This window comes from Primulina huaijiensis, chromosome 15 (assembly GCF_012295235.1).
Source record: "Primulina huaijiensis isolate GDHJ02 chromosome 15, ASM1229523v2, whole genome shotgun sequence".
NCBI lineage: Eukaryota > Viridiplantae > Streptophyta > Magnoliopsida > Lamiales > Gesneriaceae > Primulina > Primulina huaijiensis.
In genome coordinates this window covers 3,864,074-3,885,680 of record NC_133320.1, presented here as the reverse complement: position 1 = coordinate 3,885,680, position 21,607 = coordinate 3,864,074, and the positions used below count along the sequence as shown (strand labels likewise).

The 21,607-nt window shown below is 35.6% G+C and overlaps 1 protein-coding gene across 1 annotated transcript; it reads right to left on the bottom strand.

The window, feature by feature from the left end:
- Window positions 1-10,703: 10,703 nt before the first annotated feature.
- On the bottom strand, window positions 10,704-21,607 carry LOC140960412 (zeta-carotene desaturase, chloroplastic/chromoplastic-like). Its single transcript, XM_073418663.1, has 14 exons — window positions 21,333-21,607; window positions 20,784-20,908; window positions 20,518-20,652; window positions 20,227-20,299; window positions 20,011-20,084; window positions 18,639-18,743; window positions 17,881-18,125; window positions 17,693-17,780; window positions 12,911-12,953; window positions 12,667-12,823; window positions 12,439-12,567; window positions 12,195-12,267; window positions 11,460-11,624; window positions 10,704-11,115 (listed from the first exon to the last, which is right to left on the bottom strand). Exons 1-14 carry the CDS (start codon window positions 21,493-21,495, stop codon window positions 10,948-10,950), a joined length of 1,743 nt encoding a protein of 580 aa, XP_073274764.1. The 5' UTR covers window positions 21,496-21,607; the 3' UTR covers window positions 10,704-10,947.

Genomic DNA, 21,607 nt, shown 5'->3' with positions numbered 1-21,607 from the left:
AATTAACTTCCATGGTTTATAATGCTAAAGGAAACGGTGGGGGTAATAAGCTTCAATTCACGCTCTTTCACAGTATAATGCCATTAGCTCTGGGATTCACAGATAACTGCTAGTAATCCTTTTGAAATTTGTAATTTATTATAATAGAAGCAGACCTTTGTGAAAATAGAATGGGATTTGGGACTTGTTCTTGGTCAAGATGTAGATATTGATTCTTCCATCGAGGAGGACATAAAATCATGACAAAGATGGCATCTCTGGGATTGTGTTGTTACACGGAATCTTTGGGTTTGTTGCTCACTCATTCTATTAATTTATGTTGTGATGTATATCTTGTGATCCATTGAAGGTGAGATTTCTTTCCACCACTTAGCTGCCTTTCCAGCTAAGAAGGGCACCTCCACTTTGATTTCGTGGGACACCTTCAACAAACTAAGGTGGTTCTTGATCTTCTTAAGCCATTTTTGTCCAACCTATATGTTGAGATTCCTGTTGAACGTTGGAAAATGCTCGTTGGGAGGATTCATAGCAATACTTGGTCCCATTGGGATCCTGCCATGCCCATCAAAAGCACAATTTTCAAGGCTGGCAAAATAGCAGGCAATACAATAGTGTGGTTATTTTCGAAAGGAAAAGTGAGAGAAAAGATCGGTGAGGTAATAAAATAGCTTTGAGAAGTAAACAAATTACTTTTTATTTATTTCATGAAATAATTTCTTCGAGGTGAAAATCTTCTAGCCTCTCTTATTTTTTAATGGATCTCTTTGAGATACTTCATTTCATTCGACGTGTTGGATTTCTCATAAAAAAATGACATGCAGAGTTACTTCAACGCTTATTATTTTCTAATTACAAAAACGTAAGCTTTCCTAAGTTTTGAATATCCTAAAAATTTCATGGGGTCTGATCTTTCATCAAACACTTTTAAGTGATTCTTGTCTAACCCCCGGGGACGCTCAGAACGCTCGTTCAATCAATAACTGCAGCGTTCTCGCCATATTGGGCAAGTCGACGCCCAGCACGGATGCCATTCAAATCCTTTCTACATTCCTCGACACCCCTCAAGTCCCCATGCAAAGCCCTGGCCGGAGGAAATCCAGTCCTTTTTAGAACGATCTGTTGAATAAATGTCGAAAATTGGAGACAAAAATGTCTCTGTAGTTCATCCACCGTATTTCATTTGCTCATTGGCTAAATCTCGGCAGGATAAAGATTTTACCCCCATCGATGTGATGCCTGGTGGATCGATGAAACTTTTAAGGGAGACACCCTTTTGGGCATGATTTGGTGGTAATGAGAGGGAGTAAATGTGTGGAACCTGAGTAAGGTGAGAAGTATGATTTGGGTGTGGGGGATTATTTGTTTACACCCGCAGGGGATGTGCATAGAGTGAAGTATTTTGTGGATACTGAGTTTTTTATCAAGTGGGATGGGCATTGGGACTTGTTCTTGGATGAGGATCTTGCTGCCGCCAATGCAGCCATAGAAAGTGAGAACAAATGATGAAAGAATTGCAGTCTCTGTTGTGTTTTATTCTCTTTTCTGGTGCTTGATGTGTGATCACTTTGGTGTTTGTTATCTTGTATTTTGCGTTGCCTCTCTTTGTGTTTGAATGCTTATCTTTTCTTGATTTTACTTGAGTTCATTTGATGCAATTCTACTGGAAACGATCAGGATTGAACTGGTTTATATGTATGAATCTTGAAATTGAGTCAATTGCTTCAACTGTGACCAACTTTTTTGTTTTCTGGTTTATATTGAGACAAGCAACTATGTTTTGTGATGGGATTAGTGGAATGACTCTTAAGCTTTTTGCGCCTTGTTGCTTGAAGTTGTTTGCTTCTCAAAAAAGATCGCAAGAATTAAAAACAAGGAGGTTGGATTCCTTTGAATGGAAAACTATTGTATAGTCAAAGCTAGGGATGATGTATAGGACTTTGGTTGATTCTTTTGTCCTGCTCGAACCAGTTGATACTGAGTGTTGAATTTTTTTTCTTGAGCCAAGAAAATTCCATCTACGAATAACTCTATTCATAGTCGTTATACACCCTGTGACTGGCTCGCCGACACGTCATTTTATCGAGTAAAAATTCAATCTTGATGAAACTGATGAATATTCAGAATGATGTAATCTGAAATTTGAGGACAATGATAATATAGTTGAGAAAGGAAAGGACGAATTTGATGATTGATAGTTGATGTTATAGTTAAGAAAAATAAGCATTTTCCTTTAGTTATGCCATATATTTACCAATGAATATTTAGATTAATTATTGTTTAATTTAATACAAAATGTCATTAAACGTAGTTTTAGTAAAATTGCATCTTTATCCACATATCCTAATAAAAAGGGTGGCTAGAGTTAAAGCTAAATGGACGATGAGTTAAGAACAAGTGGTTAAAAGAAAAACATAATTATAGTTATTTAAGATGTCTAATATATTAAGATTGGTGTCCTTCACACCCTAAATGTGTATATGTATATTAAAAGAATTGATGTTAAATAATATTTTTTTTGAATTTCGAAATATTATATTAAAATTTAAAAGTTTAAAAACGTTTTTTATAATAATTTTTTATGTTACAGTTATATGATTATTTAAATTATTTAAAAATTGAAAAGTATAGATTAAAAAAAAAAAAAATTTCTTGTGAAGGTGAACTTGATCTGTTAGGCATTTAACTATAATCATGTTTTTCTTTTAACCAGTTGTTCTTAACTCATCGTCCAATTCTCCCTTTTTGTTCGCACTTCGCATCTGCATTATCATAATTCTTTGAAATTAAAAGATTGTGTCATTTGCTTGAAGCATTTCTGTTTTTATTTATTTATTTTTATTTCCCTTTAAACTGAAGTTTCTTTTGGAGCATTTTGATTGGGAGAGAAGCTATTTCTACCCTGTTTAGTTCAGCTCATATCTTGGCCTTAAAACTCGAACTTTGGTACATTTTCAATGTTAAAAAATTAAATAAAGAATGTGATTTCAAGGTAGAAATGTATATATATTAACATCAAATATTTTTCATTTATTTTGTCTGTCCTTGTACAACAATGGCAGACAGAGCAATGAGATTTTAGAATTTCATGGCAGCTTTCAGTTTCCTAGATGTGTTGGATTCTGGTTCTTTGTTGGCTTCTGCCTTTTCAATTTCACGTAGCAAGGCCTTCTGTTCTGGCGTAAGCTTCTCCACCAACGCTTCCACTTCCTTATTTTCAATCCCTGTAGACATTCAGGTACTCACGATTTCATTTTGCATCCATGGATATGTAGAATATAAGTCCATTCAACTGGCAAAATAATATATGTGCGTGTGATTTAACTAGATGGTGCTACCGTCTGCAGGTCATGGACGGTTCGAATTAGAGCCCCTTTTTTCGGTTGGCCTCGATGAAATTGGCAAAACAAAATCTGGCTCTCTGTGTTGTATGGTTGTTCACAAGTCCAAAGCAAATGAAATATTTGATATATATGTATCAAACATCATCAAATAAATATTTATTAAAGTAAAATCGAGTTGTCCTTGATTTTGATAATGTTCGCTTACGCTTGCTCGCGCATACATGTTCAAGATCCATGAAAGAGCAAATCTATCTGTAAATATGGAGAAATGGATAACATACATTTACATTTGTAGTAGCACTTGAGCGTGCAAATGGTTGATTCATAACCGATGCAGTCGGTATAGCAGTCGCTGAGGCAATCTGCGCTCACCTCGCGTCCCACGACCAGCAGTGCAACAACAAAGCAAGCGACCACCTTTGTTATGCCCATCGTAGAATCAGAAATTTTATTCGTCCAAAGGTTTAATTCCCTGAGAAATCTGTGTTTTTTGTTGAACCTTTTGTAGTTACAAAGTGGTAGCAATTGGTTGGCATCACTACTTTATAGGGAACTTCTGATTACAGAACCTCACCTTTCTTTCATATTTCCTTGGTTGGCCTTTCTTTAGGGGATTACCGCATAATATTACCCCATTCCGGAAAACATGACTCTGATTTGTAATAATCCATCAACTAGTTTTATCAAGTTAATTTTCAATATATAAATATTACAACAAAAATATATATTTAAATTTGCAGAAAGTACTTCATACATGAGTATATATATATGGGTATATATAAATAATTGGAATATAATTTTACCTGTGTCAAAAATGAAACTTGATTTACGTCAAAATGGTTTAACTTAATATCGAGTTTAGATAAAGAAATATCATAACAATCAAGGTCTTAATATACAACTTTGAGCTAGATTTAGTATAAAATTATGCGTGAAAAAATATTTTAACTTTAACTATAATTTTTGTTGAAAAATTATTTAAAAATGTGTTAAATATTTGTGTTGAAAATGTGAATGTTGAATGTTGAAAATTAGGTGTTGAATATTGAAAATTAGTGTGTGATGATGTAGGTAATGATGTATTTTATTTTTGGATTATTTGTAAAAATTTTCTATAAATAGATCTCTCATTTGTGAAGAAAATCACAATTGAGTTGAGAGAAAAATATTATAAAGTGTGTAGTGTGATAATTTTGAGAGTTTGAGATTTTTACTTTTTTACCGTAAATTTTTACTTTTTCACAACACGTTATCAGCACGAAGCTCTAAAAGTCCTCCATATTTTTCCAAGCTCCGAACAGAAGAAAAAGGTAACAAAAGTAATAATATTTATTTTACTGTTATTTATTTATTGTTTATATATGTAATATATAATATAATGTTATTGTTAGAAATAATAAAAATAATTTTTTCAAAAACTTGTTATAAATCCTGGGAGGATGTTAAGACGACATCCCACACTCCCGGTAAGGGATACGACAAGTATAAAAGCCTATAAGGTTTTTTAAACAAAATAACTTATGACACCTAATTATAATAATGTGATATGATATACATAATTATTTAAATATGACTAATATTATATACACCATATTATTACCATAAAATTATACAAATACATACATTTATTTTCTTATACACCAACGGTAATAAACGGTAACAAAACGGCTAGTTTTTGCTCTATAAATACAATCTCACAAATACATTCAATCACTCCAACTTTCTCTTCTTCTCTAAAAATTATTCTTCATCAAATTTTCGAAGAAAAAAAGAAGATGGCTTTCACGAGGTTATTTTTAATTATTTTGGTTATCATACTCACCAGTCTTGTATTTATCGGAGAATATCCTCCTCGTGTGTTTTCTTTATTTTTACGAATACTTGTACTTGTTGTTTATCCATTACTTTGTATTGCAATATTCATTAACTAATAAAATGCATCGTAATTTTTAGTACCACCATGGCAAACTTGGCAAAGCTCGAATTCATCGCTCTTGATATTACTGGGAAAAACTATATGCCATGGACTCTTGATGTAGAAATGCATCTTGAGTCATTGGGTCTAAGCGAGACCATTAAAGAAAATGGTATATCTTCATCACAAGAAAAAGCAAAAGCTATAATATTTTTACGACGACACCTTGATGAAGGTTTAAAATGTGAATATCTCATCGAAAAAGATCCCATGGCTCTGTGGAAAGGATTAAAAGAGAGATTTGAACATATAAGGGAAGTTATACTTCCGACCGCCCGTGATGAATGGAATATGTTAAGATTCCAAGACTTTAAAAAAGTCAGTGATTACAATTCAGCGATGTATAGAATAATCTCGCAGTTAAAATTTTGTGGACATGAGGTTACAGAATCGGAAATGCTTGAAAAAACATTTTCCACGTTTCACGCATCAAATATAACACTACAGCAACAATATAGAGTGCGTGGATTTGCGAGATATTCTGAACTCATCGCCTGTCTTCTTGTGGCGGAAAAGAACAACGAGCTATTAATGAGAAATCATCAGTCCCGACCCACTGGATCAACAGCATTTCCAGAAGTAAATGCTGTAAGCAAAAATGAATTTAAACCTGGAAACCAAAATCAAAGTTACAGACAAGATTTTGGTCGAGGACAAAATCGAGGTCGTGGTCGTGGTCGTGGACGTGGACGTGGACGTGGAAGTGGTCGTGGTCGTGGACGCGGCCGTGGTTTTGAAAATAATCGAGATAGTTATTTCTATAACTCATCTCAAAAGAACGTCCCAAACCACCCACCGAAAAGGCATCAAGAGAATATGAGTGTTAATGAGAATCACTCAAAAAGATTTGAAAGTTCTTGTTTCAGATGTGGTACTCCAGGACATTGGTCCCGTATTTGTCGAGCCCCTGAGCACCTTTGTAAACTTTATAAAGAATCAATAAAGGGGAAAGAAAAGGAGACCAACTTTACTGAACACAGTGAACCTTTGAGTGGTTCAACTCATTTTGATGCTGGAGATTTTCTGATTGATTTCTCAGATAATGATCAATTTGATGGTGGAATAAATATGTAAAATATTTTATTTTTTATGTATTCGTATGATAATGTTTTATAGTGTGTTATATTGTATTGTATTTTATTGTCAATAATTTTATTTCATTGCATATTTTTTTGAAGTTCAAATATGGAAAATGCTACGAACCAAGCTGAAGTTTGCATACCTGATAGTGGTACAACGCACACTATCCTCCGAGATAAAAGATATTTCTTGGAACTAAAACCAACAAAAACAACGGTGAATACAATATCAGGTCCTGTAGACTTGATTAAAGGATGTGGTAAAGCACAATTTTTGTTACCTAATGGTACAAAATTTTTGATCAATGATGCTTTATATTCACCACAATCGAAAAGAAATTTGTTGAGTTTTAATGATATATATTCCCATGGGTATGATACTCAAACAATGAATGAAGGGAATGAGAAATATATGTGTCTTACCACATATAAATCAGGAAAGAAATATGTGATTGAAAAACTACCAATGCTCCCTACTGGATTGCATTATACACATATACGTCCCATTGAATCAAACATGGTAATTGATAATTCTTCAATATTAACCAATTGGCATGATCGATTAGGACATCCTGGTTCAACAATGATGCGAAGAATTATAGAAAATACACATGGTCATCCATTGAAAGACCAGAAGATCTTTCAGAATAATAAGTTTCAATGTAAAGCATGTTCTCTTGGAAAACTTATTATAAGACCATCACCAGCCAAAATCCAAACTGAATCACCAATGTTTCTTGAACGTATTCAGGGTGATATTTGTGGACCAATCCATCCACCATGTGGACCATTCAGATACTTTATGGTATTGATTGATGCCTCCAGCAGATGGTCACATGTATGTTTATTGTCAACTCGAAATGTTGCATTTGCAAGATTACTTGCTCAAATAATAAAATTGAGGAATCAATTTCCCGATTATACAATCAAGAAAATTAGACTTGATAATGCTGGTGAATTTACTTCCCAGACTTTCAATGATTATTGTATGTCTATGGGAATCATTGTTGAGCATCCTGTTGCTCATGTACATACTCAAAATGGATTGGCTGAATCATTGATTAAACGTCTGCAAATGATTGCTAGACCAATGATTATGAAAACAAAGCTCCCTATTTCTATATGGGGACATGCAATTTTACATGCTGCTTCATTAATTCGCATCAGACCAAGTGCATATCATAAATACTCCCCATTGCAGCTTGCATTTGGTAAAGAACCAGACATTTCTCATCTGAGAATTTTTGGATGTATGGTGTATGTGCCTATTGCACCACCTCAACGAAAGAAAATGGGACCTCAAAGAAAGATTGGAATTTATATTGGTTATGATAGTCCATCGATCATTCGATATCTTGAACCACAGACAGGCGACGTGTTCACAGCACGTTTTGCTGATTGTCATTTTAATGAGGAAATCTTCCCAATGTTAGGGGGAGAACAGAAACATACCGAAAAAGAAATTACATGGTATGTATCATCATTGTTACATCTGGATCCAAGAACAAAACAATGTGAAAAAGATGTACAGCAAATTGTGCACTTGCAAAGAATAGCAAATCAAATACCAGATGCATTTGCAGACACAAAAGGGGTAACTAAATCATATATACATGCTGCAAATGCCCCTGCTCGAATTGAAATTCCGAAGAAACAAATTGAAGATAGTCATGATGTCATTAAACGCCTGAAGCGTGGAAGGCCAGTTGGTTCCAAGGATAAAAATCCTCGAAAAAGAAAATTCATAGAGAAACACAATGATCACAAAATAGAGAATGATGTTCCTGAAGAAACACATAATGATCACAAAATAGAGAATGATGTTCCTGAAGAAACACATGATGATGAAAATGTTTTGTCAGAACCACAAACTGACGAGAATCATGAAATCTCTATCAATTATATTAATACTGGAAAAATATGGAACCGAAAAGATATAGAAGAAATTGATGATATATTTTCTTATAATGTGGCAATCGACATCATAAATGATAATGAAGATCATGAACCAAAATCTTTTGGTGAATGTAAAAATCGGCAGGATTGGATAAAATGGAAAGATGCCATCCAGGTTGAATTGGATTCGCTAAATAAACGTAATGTTTTTGGACCTATAGTCCTTACACCTGAAGGTGTAAAACCTGTTGGATACAAATGGGTTTTTATTCGAAAGCGAAATGAGAAAAATGAAATAGTAAGATATAAAGCTCGACTTGTTGCACAAGGTTTTTCTCAAAGGCCTGGAATTGATTATGAAGAAACGTATTCTCCTGTGATGGATGCAATTACGTTTCGGTATTTGATTAGCTTGGCAGTATCTGAAAATTTAGAAATGCGTCTTATGGATGTTGTTACAGCCTACTTATATGGATCACTTGATAGTAATATATATATGAAAATCCCTGAAGGATTTAAGATGCCTGAAGCACAAAGTTCAAAACCCAGAGAATGTTATTCTGTGAAATTACTAAGATCATTATATGGGTTGAAGCAATCCGGCAGAATGTGGTATAATAGGCTAAGTGATCACTTGATGAAAAAGGGATATGTAAATAATTCAATATGCCCTTGTGTTTTCATTAAGAAAACAACATCCGGATGCGTAATTATTGCTGTATATGTTGATGATTTAAACATCATTGGAACAAATAAGGAAATTCAAGAAGTTGTGTCATACTTGAAAGAAGAATTTGAAATGAAGGATCTTGGAAAAACCAAGTATTGTCTGGGTTTACAAATTGAACAAAAAGAATGTGGAATATTTGTTCACCAGACAAATTATACAGAAAAGATCCTTAAACGTTTTAATATGGACAAATCAAATCCTTTAAGTACTCCAATGGTTGTTAGATCATTAAACATAGAAAAGGATCCATTCCGTCCATGTGAAGATGATGAAGATATTCTTGGTCCAGAAGTACCATATCTAAGTGCTATCGGTGCCCTTATGTATCTTACAAATTGTACAAGGCCTGATATATCTTTTGCCGTAAATTTATTGGCAAGATTTAGCACATATCCAACAAAGAGACATTGGAACGGAATTAAACATATATTCCGTTATCTACGAGGAACGACAGACTTGGGACTTTTGTATTCAAAAGATGCTAATCCAAGTATAATTGGTTATGCCGATGCTGGATACTTATCTGATCCACACAAAGCACGTTCTCAAACTGGATATGTATTTACTCGTGGAGGCACTGCAATTTCTTGGCGTTCACAGAAACAAACACTTGTAACAACTTCATCAAATCATGCCGAGATTATTGCACTACATGAAGCAAGCCGTGAATGTGTGTGGTTAAAATCAATGACTCAACATATCCAAATCTCATGCGGATTATCATTCGACGAGAAGCCTGTGATACTATATGAAGATAATGCTGCATGTGTTGCTCAAATGAAAGAAGGATACATAAAAAGCGACAGAACTAAACATATTCCTCCTAAGTTCTTCGCATTCACCAAGGAGCTTGAGAAGAATAAATGTATTGATGTTCGTCACATTCAATCAAGTGAAAACTCATCAGATCTCTTCACAAAGGCACTTCCTACGACAATATTCAGAAAGCACATATATAATATTGGGATGCGCAATCTACGAAATTTGTGAAGAATTGTTCGTGTCAACATGAGGGGGAGTTTACGTGACTGCACTCTTTTTCCCTTACTATGGTTTTTATCCCAATGGGTTTTTCCTAGTAAGGTTTTTAACGAGGCAGTATAAAAACACGTAATGTATACAATCATTATGATCATCATCACAAGGGGGAGTGTTGAAAAATTATTTAAAAATGTGTTAAATATTTGTGTTGAAAATGTGAATGTTGAATGTTGAAAATTAGGTAAAATTAGGTGTTGAATATTGAAAATTAGTGTGTGATGATGTAGGTAATGATGTATTTTATTTTTGGATTATTTGTAAAAATTTTCTATAAATAGATCTCTCATTTGTGAAGAAAATCACAATTGAGTTGAGAGAAAAATATTATAAAGTGTGTAGTGTGATAATTTTGAGAGTTTGAGATTTTTACTTTTTTACCGTAAATTTTTACTTTTTCACAATAATTTTAATTATATCAAGTCAATCAATAAATTTCATCAGCATACAAAATTTAAAAACAAATGTTTGAATTTTAGGAATTTTTTTTAATATAAAGAATATTTTACACAATATTTCGGTATCTTTACAACTTTTTTTTTTATTATAAAAAAATGATATTTCACATCAAATATTTAATATTTAAAATTTAGAAGTCAACATTTATTAAAAATAATAAAAAGTAAAGTTAAAATTCAAAAAAGTTACCTTAAAATTTTATTTATCCATAGCTCAACACTAACTTTCCATATAGGAAGAGGTTTTTCATTTTTTTGTGGTTTTTTAAATGAAAGTAAACATCTAATGAATAAATTTACACCATGAATTACAAAAGGACTACAAATATAATAATCCCTCAAATTTTAGCTCCTCTCAACTTAATGACTCCAATTAGTTTTCCTGGTGTTCTTCTCTCTGTACTTGCACGTATCAATATCATATGAGAAATCATACAAGGGTCAACTCATCAGATGTATTAGTAGCAGCTCCGGCCTTTTCCATTTCGACGACGGCAATAGCCTTTCGTAATTCTGTCAACTCTTCTCCAGCATCGCATATATAAGCAGAAGCTTGTCTGCCAGACAGGGTGGCTCCTTCCATGCTGTCTATGTAATCCTGGTGAAGATATATTTTTTCGAAATGAAATGATTTAATACTTCTTAACAAACATAACAATTAAAATTACACCACGAAAGGGCAATGAACCAGTGATGTAGTCTAATGACCATAGTTCATCAAACGTTGTGGATGCATAATATGAGTGATAAAAAAACGGATATGTATATGTACAGGTGATTTATGTAGTATGATTAATTAATTATATAGTGTTTGGTATGTGGATTGAGTATGTGTAAATCTATCAATTATTGTCTTATCACCACACCAAACACATTATAATTCATACATTCAGATTAAGCATAATCCCTAGAATTTGGGATCATCTCAAATGCAAGAAAGACCTGTTTTGTGTAGGAGCCAGCAAGGAAGAAGTTTTTTACTGGGGTCCTCTGATCAGGCCTGAATGGATCTTTGCCAGGTCCTTCACGATATAAAGACTGCCCGATTTTGACTACTGATGACCATATGACTTCGAGACCTCGGGAAGACGGAAAAAGAGACACAACCTGATGCCAGAAAGATATCATCAGTAATATGAAAACAGGATAAAAAAATGTCATAAAATATTGGGACAAGACATGTATGGAAGTTTTCCAGATGGATTTATCAGATCTATTCATTAGCAAATAGCAACCGATGCTTCGAATAATTTCATCGCTTTCTTTTCACTCAATGTCCTTCCAACAAATTGTCTCTTGTTCTCTTCTCTAAAAAGAGACAAGTGTCTATTGCAGCTAGTTGATTTAATAATTTTACTAGCCGCAGTTTGGCAAGCCTTTTCTAGAGATAGTAAATGATTGTCACCAGATACCAGATGAATATAATCTCAAAGAATATTTTTAGCATTCAAACGGTTCAATATCAGGAGTTTTACACTAGGAATATTAACACCTTCCTGGTCTTATTTTATTTTCTCGGCAATATCAGCAGATAGTGATGACCTATTTCTATTTCTTGTTGATTTCGTATCAATTTTAATCAAGATCTTTCGTGGTTGAAATTGCCATTTCAATCTTTCAAAATGTATACTGCAAGAGTTTCCTGAAAGGGCCAAGGTATGCAGAAGCAAAACTAACCTGCTTTGAAACTCTTTTTATAATTTCATCATTTGGCAGTGGCATGTAAGGATCCCCAGGTGTAAGTACACATCTGTGCAAGACCACAAAATAAGAATTTTTAGATAGAAACAAAATAGGTGAATTCAGACATCTTATGCTAGTTTTCCACCTTGTAATTGAAAAGACAATAAAAAACAACGGCACATCCTTAACGGAAGAAAGGTGAAAAATAACAAATCAAAATAACAGCAAAATTTCTAACTGGAGCAATGATCCTTGGCCCTCGAGATAATAATCTTCTGGAGATGTGAGAGCAAGGTCTGCAAAGCAGGAGAAATCTGCATCTGGAGTGTAAAGGAGATTGTCCAATCCTGCTGCTTGCCTTAGTTGCCTGACCATCAAAGAGTGACTGTGATGAGATACTCGAGCAGAGTTGCGTGAGTTAAAAGACTGGAGCAAAATTCCCTATGCTAAGATACTGCCGGCTAACCTTGTACGTTCCAAGTCCCTCAACTCTGTAATCCATCCGTTATATCGAAGCTGAACGGTGACAACAGGCACTCCAATCAGTTTAAAGATATTATCAAAGAATTCCCACTCCCTCCAATTTCGAGGAACTAATCTTTTAATTCCAGGAACATCACAAGCTGCAATCACATATAAAATATGCAGAACCTTGAGTCAACCATCAGGGAGGGAAGGGGAAAATGTCCAAGTAATTTCAAGTCACAAACCTATAACATAAGCATCAGCTTTTACAATTTTCTTTTGAGTAGCCTGAAAAATAGTACCCATCATTAGTTCTCGGCTGCTGATATGATAATATCACATTAACAAACAAATAGAAATTTAAAATGAAATATACATAGAATCACCAAGGAGTAATTGTTCCTTACCACAACCATAATATTGATTTCAGACTTTGAAATGCATGAAAGTGGGGCCCAAATTGTTCTTCAAATATAATTACAATTAAAAGGAGGAAAAAAAATCAAACACTTGTGTAGTTTGGTGTAAAATCTGTACAGAGAAGAGAATTCTCCTTCATTATTAACTTGAATGTATATGAAAGAATATGAAATATATACAAAGAAAAGTCTAACTGCATGTCCTTGCAACATCCAATTTATATACTCCAAGTTTAAAGTTTAAACTTAAAACAAACATACTAATTATCTTATCTAAGATCTTCAACACTTCCCCTCAAGCTTGGCGGTATATGTCTGTCATGTCAAGCTTGGCCTTGAATTCTTCGAAGTATGGTCGATGGAGTGTCTTTGTCAAAACATCTGTCAGCTATACGTGTGAGATAACATAGTAGAGATGAACTATTATCTCTTCTCAACCTTTTCACTTATGAAGTGTCTGTCAATTTCCACATACTTGGTTCGGTCAAGGTGAACTGGATTCTTGGCAATCTTTAAGGCCGCTTGATTGTCACACATCATCTCAATTGGATGACTATTTCTTATCTCCAATTCATTGAGCAACATTTTAAGCCACATGCCTTCACAAATTCCATTGGACAAAGCTTTGAATTCTGCTTCCGCGCTGCTTCGGGCCACAACTGGTTGTTTCTTACTTCTCCATGTCACTAGATTATCCCATACAAATGAGCAATACCAGGATGTAGAGCGTCTTATCAACAGGACAACCTGTCCAATCAGCATCACTATAGACTCTAACATTTCTGATTGCAGTATTTCTAAAGAGCATACCTTTTCCATGTATTCCTTTCAAGTATCTCAATACTCGGTATACAACCTCCATGTGTTCTTTAGTAGGTTTAGTCATGTACTAACTGACAACACTCGCGATGTATCCAATGTCAGGTCGAGTGTATGATAGGTAGATAAAATTTTCAACCAATCGTTGTTATCTTCATTTGTCAACAAGTACTCGATCCCGATTTATACCCATTTTCACATTTGGATCCATTGGAGTGTCAACTAGTTTGCACCCTATCATTTCAGTCTCTCTCACTGGATCTATAACATACCTTCTTTGCGAGATTGAAATCCCATGAGATAATCTAGCCGCTTCCATCCCTCAAAAAATATTTAAGACTTCTCAGATCTTTCATTTCAAACTCCCTTGAGAGGACACCTTTTATGTGAGTCATTTCTAGTTCATTATCTCCTGTTAGAACATGGTCATTGCCTCGATGTGCTTAACAAATAATGTGTGATCTGCTTGACACTGTAAACAATCTTCTTTAGTCAACACATTTGTAAACCGATGAAACTAGGCTCAAGGTGACTGTTTAAGACAATATAGAGACTTTTTCAACTTGCACATTTTGTGTTTCACTGTTTCTGTCACATATCCTGACGGAATATCCACGTGTACCTTTTCCTCCAGTTCCCCGTTGAGGAACGTTGTCACGAGCCGCGAAGACGACGTGGACCGAGAAGGGGTTGTGGACAACAATGTGGAGAACGAGTCCAAGAATGGGGAGGACGAGCCCAAGAGGTATCAACGTTTCACACATGGGAAATTTAGGGTTAAAGGTTGAGGAGCAAGAAGATTTTTTCCTTAGTTAGCAAAGATAATTATTTCCTTGTTTTTACTATTTCCTTGTTTTTTGAGATTTCAGCATATCTTTTAAATTTGGTAGGATTTCCTTTCCGTTGTGGGGGATTGCATCATTAGTATATATAGGGATTTGGGAGAAAGAGATGCTTATGAAAAAATATTATCAATAAAAGTTTATTTTCAAGATCGGGTGGTTCTCTTGTTCTCTCGAGCCCCAATTCTTCAACTAATCATAGGTCGTCAAGGGCGTAAATCAAAAAGACAGGAATCCTACTCCGAACGAGAAGATTTCACTGTCCAACGACCCATAACACGATCCCTAACGCAGGCACGTAACAAACGTTTTTTAACATCCAGTTGGAATAGCGGCCAGTCAAGATTGACGGCAATTGATAGGAGTACCCTGACGATGTTGAGTTTTGCTACAAGAGCAAAGGTTTCTGGGTAATCAATTCCATAAAAGTGAGTGCACACCTTCGCAACAAGTCGTGCTTTGTATCGTTCAATGCTTCCATCAGGCTTATATTTCACTGTGAAAATCCATTTGCACCCAACAGTTCGTTTCCAGGGGGAAGTTCTGTAATCTATCACGTGTTGTTCTTTTCTAGTGCTTTGATCTCATCAAAGGTGGCAGCCTTCCAACTAGGATCCTTGAGTGCATCCTCGATTGACCATGGAACCTGTACTTGATCTAAACTGGACACAAAAGCACGATATGCAGGAGATCATGATTTAAATGAGACAAAGTTACTTATCGGGTGTTTGAGTACATGTCCTAGTTCCCTTTCTAAAAGCAACAGGTGTATCATCAATGTCGCAATTATCAATTATGGGATAATTACTGTCAAGTTCAGCGTGCATTGGTCTTTTTAATTGGGAACTGACCTCGTAAAAGAGTCTTAAACTGGTAGACTTGGTGCTGCTTCTTGAACTAGAACCATTAGCAATTCGTACAGAAGGAGAAACCCCACATGGTCTGTAAGAGCTAAAAATCGAAAGACTACCTGTCATATGATCAGAGACGCCTGAGTCAACAATCCATGCAGAAAACAAATCCCGATTCGAGGAAAATGCAAGGGGAAAATCACCTTGGTATGCTGCATTACCCGTACTCAGAAGTGTCGTGGATGAGGTAGAATTTTGAGCAAAAATCTGGCCAAACAGACGTTCAAGGGCATCAAGATGCTGTTGGGTGAAAGGTTGTCGCGAGACAGGGAAACATCATCAACAGTAGTGGAATTAGCATGACGTTCCCTATTTGGTTTCCAATATCCCGGTTTGCCATGAATGCGCTCCAAGGTATGGTTTGGTTTCTTGCACTTGTCACATCATAGACGACCACTCCGCACGTGTTGACTGTTTGTGGATGCAGAATGCGGCGAATAGCGCGCAACACCGTTAGGACTAGACGGAAACGATAGTCGAGTGGACCCAAGGGCATAAGCATCACTAGTAGGGGGACAAGAAGAGCCCAACATCAACTTTCGGCGACTTTCCTCATGGCGCACCTCGGAGAAAGCTGCACGGAGTCCTGGCAGCGGTTTAGTGGCCAAGATGCGGCCACAAATTTCATCGAGAGATGGATCAAGTCCGAGAAAGAACTTGAATACACGTTTGATTTCCACAACCTCCCTGAATTTGTTTCATCTTGTTGCACATTTCCAGTCGTGTGATTCAAACAAATCGAGCTGCTGCCAATGTTTGGTGAGGGCGGTGAAGTAAGTTGTGACCGTGTCCCCACCCTGGCGGACATCATGAAGGCAGCCTTCCACGCTGAATAATTCAGAAGTGTTGTCGGGCAGAGTACGTATCCCAGACTGCATCCCATATTTCTTTGGCAAAAGAATAGTGGAGGAAATTCTCTCCAATGTCAAGGACCATGGAATTGATGAGCCAAGACATGAGCATGCTATTCTCGGCGTTCCAGGATTCGAATTTTCCATTAGTAGTGGCCGGTTGTTTGAAGGAGCCAAAGATGAGATCTTCCTTCCCCTTGCCGCATATAAAACATCATGACGGACTGAGACCATTGCAGGTAATTTTGGCCATTGAGTTTGTGGCACGTAATGGATTGAAGCGGAGAGAGATCGGGAGTGGTGGGATGTGGCAGAGCCGATGGTTGTTTATCAGAATCCGGTGGCTAGGGTTTATTCCTGAAGCTCTGATACTATGTAGTTTGGTGTATAATATTTATAATGAAGAGAATTCTCCTTCATTATTAACTTGAACGCACATGAAACAATATAAAATATATATAAAGAAAAGCCTAACTACATATCCATACAATATCCAATTTATCTACTCTAAGTTTAAAGTTTGAACTTAAAACAAATATCCTAATTATCTTATCTAAGATCAACAACTTGTTAGGCTTGTGTACCACAAACCCGCAAAGATTTAATCCATGAAACATTTTATTTATATCTTTTCCATTCACAAGACAATTTTTCAGTTACATTTGCATCTAATGTACAAGTGGAGGGTGATCAATGATGAATAAAAATGTCCCCCAAACTTGATGTATTTTGACAAAAAACAATGACTGTGAATAGACACAGTTCTGGAAAATTTTGTAGAAGGAAGAAAATGAGTACAAGAACCTGAGGTTGGAAAATGTTTGATATTAAAGGTGAACTATCACATCTGTTACGGTCAAAGACATTAACATAACAAATTGAGGATACCAAGCCACAAATATAAGAGTAGACCTATTGCGTAAACAACTAAGCAGAGCTTGCCAGCCAATTTTTTTTAGAAACAAGATTATATTAAAATAGAAAAATAGAATACAAGGAGGCGGATAAGATATCCGCAAAAACCGCAAGAAAGAAAAAAACTACTGCACTCTCGTCAATAACAAAGAAATTTGCAATCCTTAACTAGGTATGAGAAAGATAAATGATTAAACTCTTCCACTTGCCAGCTAATTTTCATCTTAGCAAGACATGATTTGTCATCTAGAAAGTAGTTGGGACAAGCACCTTAGACATGACAAGGCCTGATACATAGGCACCTCCATCAGGCAATATATCATAAAGAACTTCCCTGCATCCCCATCTAAGATGGCACCTGTGCAAGCAAATATATAAGAGAAAGATAAATTAATTTCCATGTCAAGTGAAAAATGAACATGTTTTCAAGTACAGTTCATCCTATGATGTTGTCATACCTTCCTCCCTTGTCCATGATATAATTTTTGATGGGGCCACTCAAATAAATATCTGGGGAACCTTTAAGCATGCGTAGCAGGGAAGCCTCAGTCTTAGTAGCAAAAAGGGTAAATATAGTCAGCATACAACGAGCACTAATATTATCACAGTCGATGAAACCCAAAGCATAAGCGACAGGATCCCACATCCTCTGGATGCTCACGCGTGTCCCCCCTTTGGACAAGAACCAATCAGAGAAGCTTATCTGTTGCAAATACATAACAAAGTTAATAATACAAGAAAACATCTTATAGAAAACACACATCATTTTCCTCAAAAAAATACATCACCAACTAGCACACTTAGCCGGTTTCAAGGTGTTTGCATACTCAACGACCAACCCATTATTCTAAAAGAGAGAATCCATTGAAGGCTCTTAAAGTCACTTTAATTAGCCTCAAATTACAGCATCAAAATCTTAGAAGCGGGCTTGTTGAGATAAAAAAAATTATCGTAGGAAGTGGGTTCGGTTGAATAGACAAGATGTCCTTGGAATGGATCTGGGAGAAAGTACATAAGATTTGTTCAAATCAAAGGTAAGAGGTTGAGGATACAGGGTTTGCAACCAGTACAGGTAAAGTCATTCCATTTTTAGGTGGTACTGAAAGTACCAAGATCTCTAAAATATTTTATCTGTCCACTTGGCTCCACTACCAATTTAGATTTAGAGATAAACTGGAATGAAAGAAAAAAAAAAGAAAAAAAAGAGAACATAAACATTATCCAGGTTACGTATGTCATTCATTGCTCCATCTGGATCGACAAGAGCCCTCGCAACGGGACTAAGGGCAAGAGCCACGGCGTTTCTTGCTTTATCGTAAGGCTGCAAACAACAGAGGAAAATACATTCAGAAAATCCCATTCTTATAGATATTAAATGTTTAGATGGTCTATACTTTAAAAAGCTTGAAAGACAACTATAATAGAGAGATGGTGTCAAAATTTTATTTCTTCTATGTCACACAAAAGAACAAACTAAAACTTGAAAATATGTTATAATGTCAAAAGCAAATTTATTACAATGCTTATGATTCTATGAACACGAAAATTAGGGGTGAGATTATGAATTTAGCCCACAAAATATTATTTCACGGCACAAGAATCTGCATTACAGATTTTCACCACAGAAATAGAAACTCTGTGGACAATGATAGGAGAGGATGTCAGCTTTCTCCAAAATTCATCTCCAAACCCAGGTTTCAAATAGTTGCAGCATTAGTGGAAGGCACTTACTTTATTCACATAATAGCTAACGCAAATTTATAATTTTATTGAAATTTAACATCATCACAATCTCAAAAGCTCAAACCAAAACCAAGAATTGATGAAGTGAGTCAGAAAAAAGTTGAACAAATATAAATAATGAATATTCAACTCTACCGTGGCTGTATGCACTCTTAACCATGTCTTGAATCGTGATAAAACCCAAAAAACATGATATAGCTAGTAAAGCTTTTACAATGAATACAAAATATTAATCCAAAAGGAAAAACAAATAAATTGACCATTCAAAATAAAAAAGACAATTCGTTCAAATCACTGCAAGTAAAACATTATGACCAAGACAGCGCACTGCATTTTCTTTCAGTCTTCTCAGGTTGTGATAGGGGTAGAGGGAATCTGGGCCTGCATAAACAGGGCCCAAGATCCAATATGTACACTAGGAAAAAAATAGGAACTACACGTGGGGAAGGGGAGAGTAGATAACAGAGACAGGAGAGAGAAAACCGATTCTGTTATGATCTTTAGTTTGATACTAGCATAGCTAGGGAGTGGAGAAAATATTCTTACAGAGGCAAATCTGGGTTATTTCCTTTGTTATTTTGGAGTTCATTTATTCAATACAAGTTCATTTTAGATTATATTTCACTCTTTGCAATATATATTTTGTTAAAGCTCAGGTGTAATCTATGAGGTTGAGTACAAGATAATCAAACTATTTTGAAAAATCATTTCAATGATAGAATCTGCATTCTTTAACAGCAAAACAGAAGTTAAATAGCCCTGGTTCTTGTAACCCCATCAAACAAAGATAAGGAAATAATAACTTAGCAGCATGCATAAGTAAATAATGAGTAAAATTTAATCACCTTGAGCTGATTTGTTGTCAGAAATGCACGAATTCCGTGTATTGGTGCTCCGATTGGGAAACGAAAATCAAGTTCTGGAATTAAATATAGACATCAATATATATTCACTGTTAGATAATATAAACTCCTCACAAACAGCAGTTTTCTTCAAGCACTATGCCGAAAACAATTAGCATTCATTCTTTAGATAACTTTCAAATCAAGTATTCATCGTACCGCCAATTTCACCCCCTTTGTTAACAAAAGTGTGAGAATGATCCTTTACAAGTAGATTTTTATCAGCACCCACCTGGATTTGGTAGAGTGCAAAGAACAATCAGACATCATTTACATTCCATAATAATCTGAATTCATGAATCCACATAAAGTATCATGGAATATCCCAACAATTCATGAGATAGAGCAGTGAAACTGACTTATTAACCTATAGTGATTTTATGACAATTTTCTCTAGATGCTGACATATACAAATTATAGTCTGATTTTTTTATTGAATTTTTTTTTTACCTTTTTCATCAAGCGAAAGAGATTATTATAGCAACCAAAAAACACATGCAGCCCCATCTCAATGTGGTTTCCCTTCCTGTCAACAAAGGAACCTACTTTTCCACCAATGAATGACCTTGATTCATAGATATCAACCTGCAAACACCAAATCAATTGCATATCATACATTTTCACATACCAAACAATAAAAAGAATTCTTCCTCATTGGAAATACATGAATTAATCAAGGAAATAGTTATTATATTCAGTATGTTAAGAAATAAAACCTCATGGCCTTGATCAAGAAGCTCGACTGCCGTGGACATGCCTGCGAGCCCAGCTCCTATGATGGCCACCTTCAGCTTGGGCCCACTATAGTGTTCTGGTTCCGGTGGAAACAAACCTTTTGGGGCTGCAACGCAGATAATTCATTTATAGTGAAAAACCCACAACGGATGCTGAGCAAACCAAACAAAAAGGCCCCTTTCGGTTTGAAAACCGAATGATCCCTGATGAGCTATCATAATAGCCATGGGCGAGGAGGGCACTAAAATCATCTGGGAAAAAATAAATTCAAAATTGAAGAGAAAGTTTTGTTAAAAAAAACATGTAATCCGTCTCCCTGGCCCCTCAGTTACAATCTAAGTAAACACCCTGCCAAAGCCATAGAAAATAAAAATTTGAAAAATCAAGCAACTTATATGGATTCAATCAATAAAAATTCATCGACTTTCTGATTAAAAACTCAAGAACTCACCCAACACGCAGGTTAAAAAAGAAAAAAAAACAAAAAAGAACGACAGGAACCAAGTCTATAAAGTTGTTCGCAAAATTACCATTTACACTCATGTCAGAGACATTCGACTCCAAATCCGAGCGAATTGTGAATCCCCGAGGCGTCAACTGAGTTGACACACGGCGGCCACTGCTGAATCCCGCAAACCCACCTCGGTTACTGCATGTCAGGAAACAAAGAGAAGCAGAAGCAGAAGCAGCCATGCCCGCACCTCGAATTTGGTCTGTGAAAACGAAACAGGTGGAATGCCGGAGAATCAGGACATGAAAGGAAGAAAATAGTGGGAGAGGGTATCTGTAGCTGTAATAAACACAT

What these genes read in the sequence shown, in the direction of transcription:
- LOC140960412 (XM_073418663.1), bottom strand. Translation starts at nt 21,495, where the DNA reads ATGGCTGCTTCTGCTTCTGCTTCTCTTTGTTTCCTGACATGCAGTAAC. An exon ending in CTCTGACATGAGTGTAAATG is followed by an intron (nt 20,909 to 21,332) that starts GTAATTTTGCGA and finishes TCTGCGTTGCAG; the next exon opens with CCCCAAAAGGTTTGTTTCCA. An exon ending in ATCATGGACAAGGGAGGAAG is followed by an intron (nt 17,781 to 17,880) that starts GTATGACAACAT and finishes TTGCTTGCACAG; the next exon opens with GTGCCATCTTAGATGGGGAT.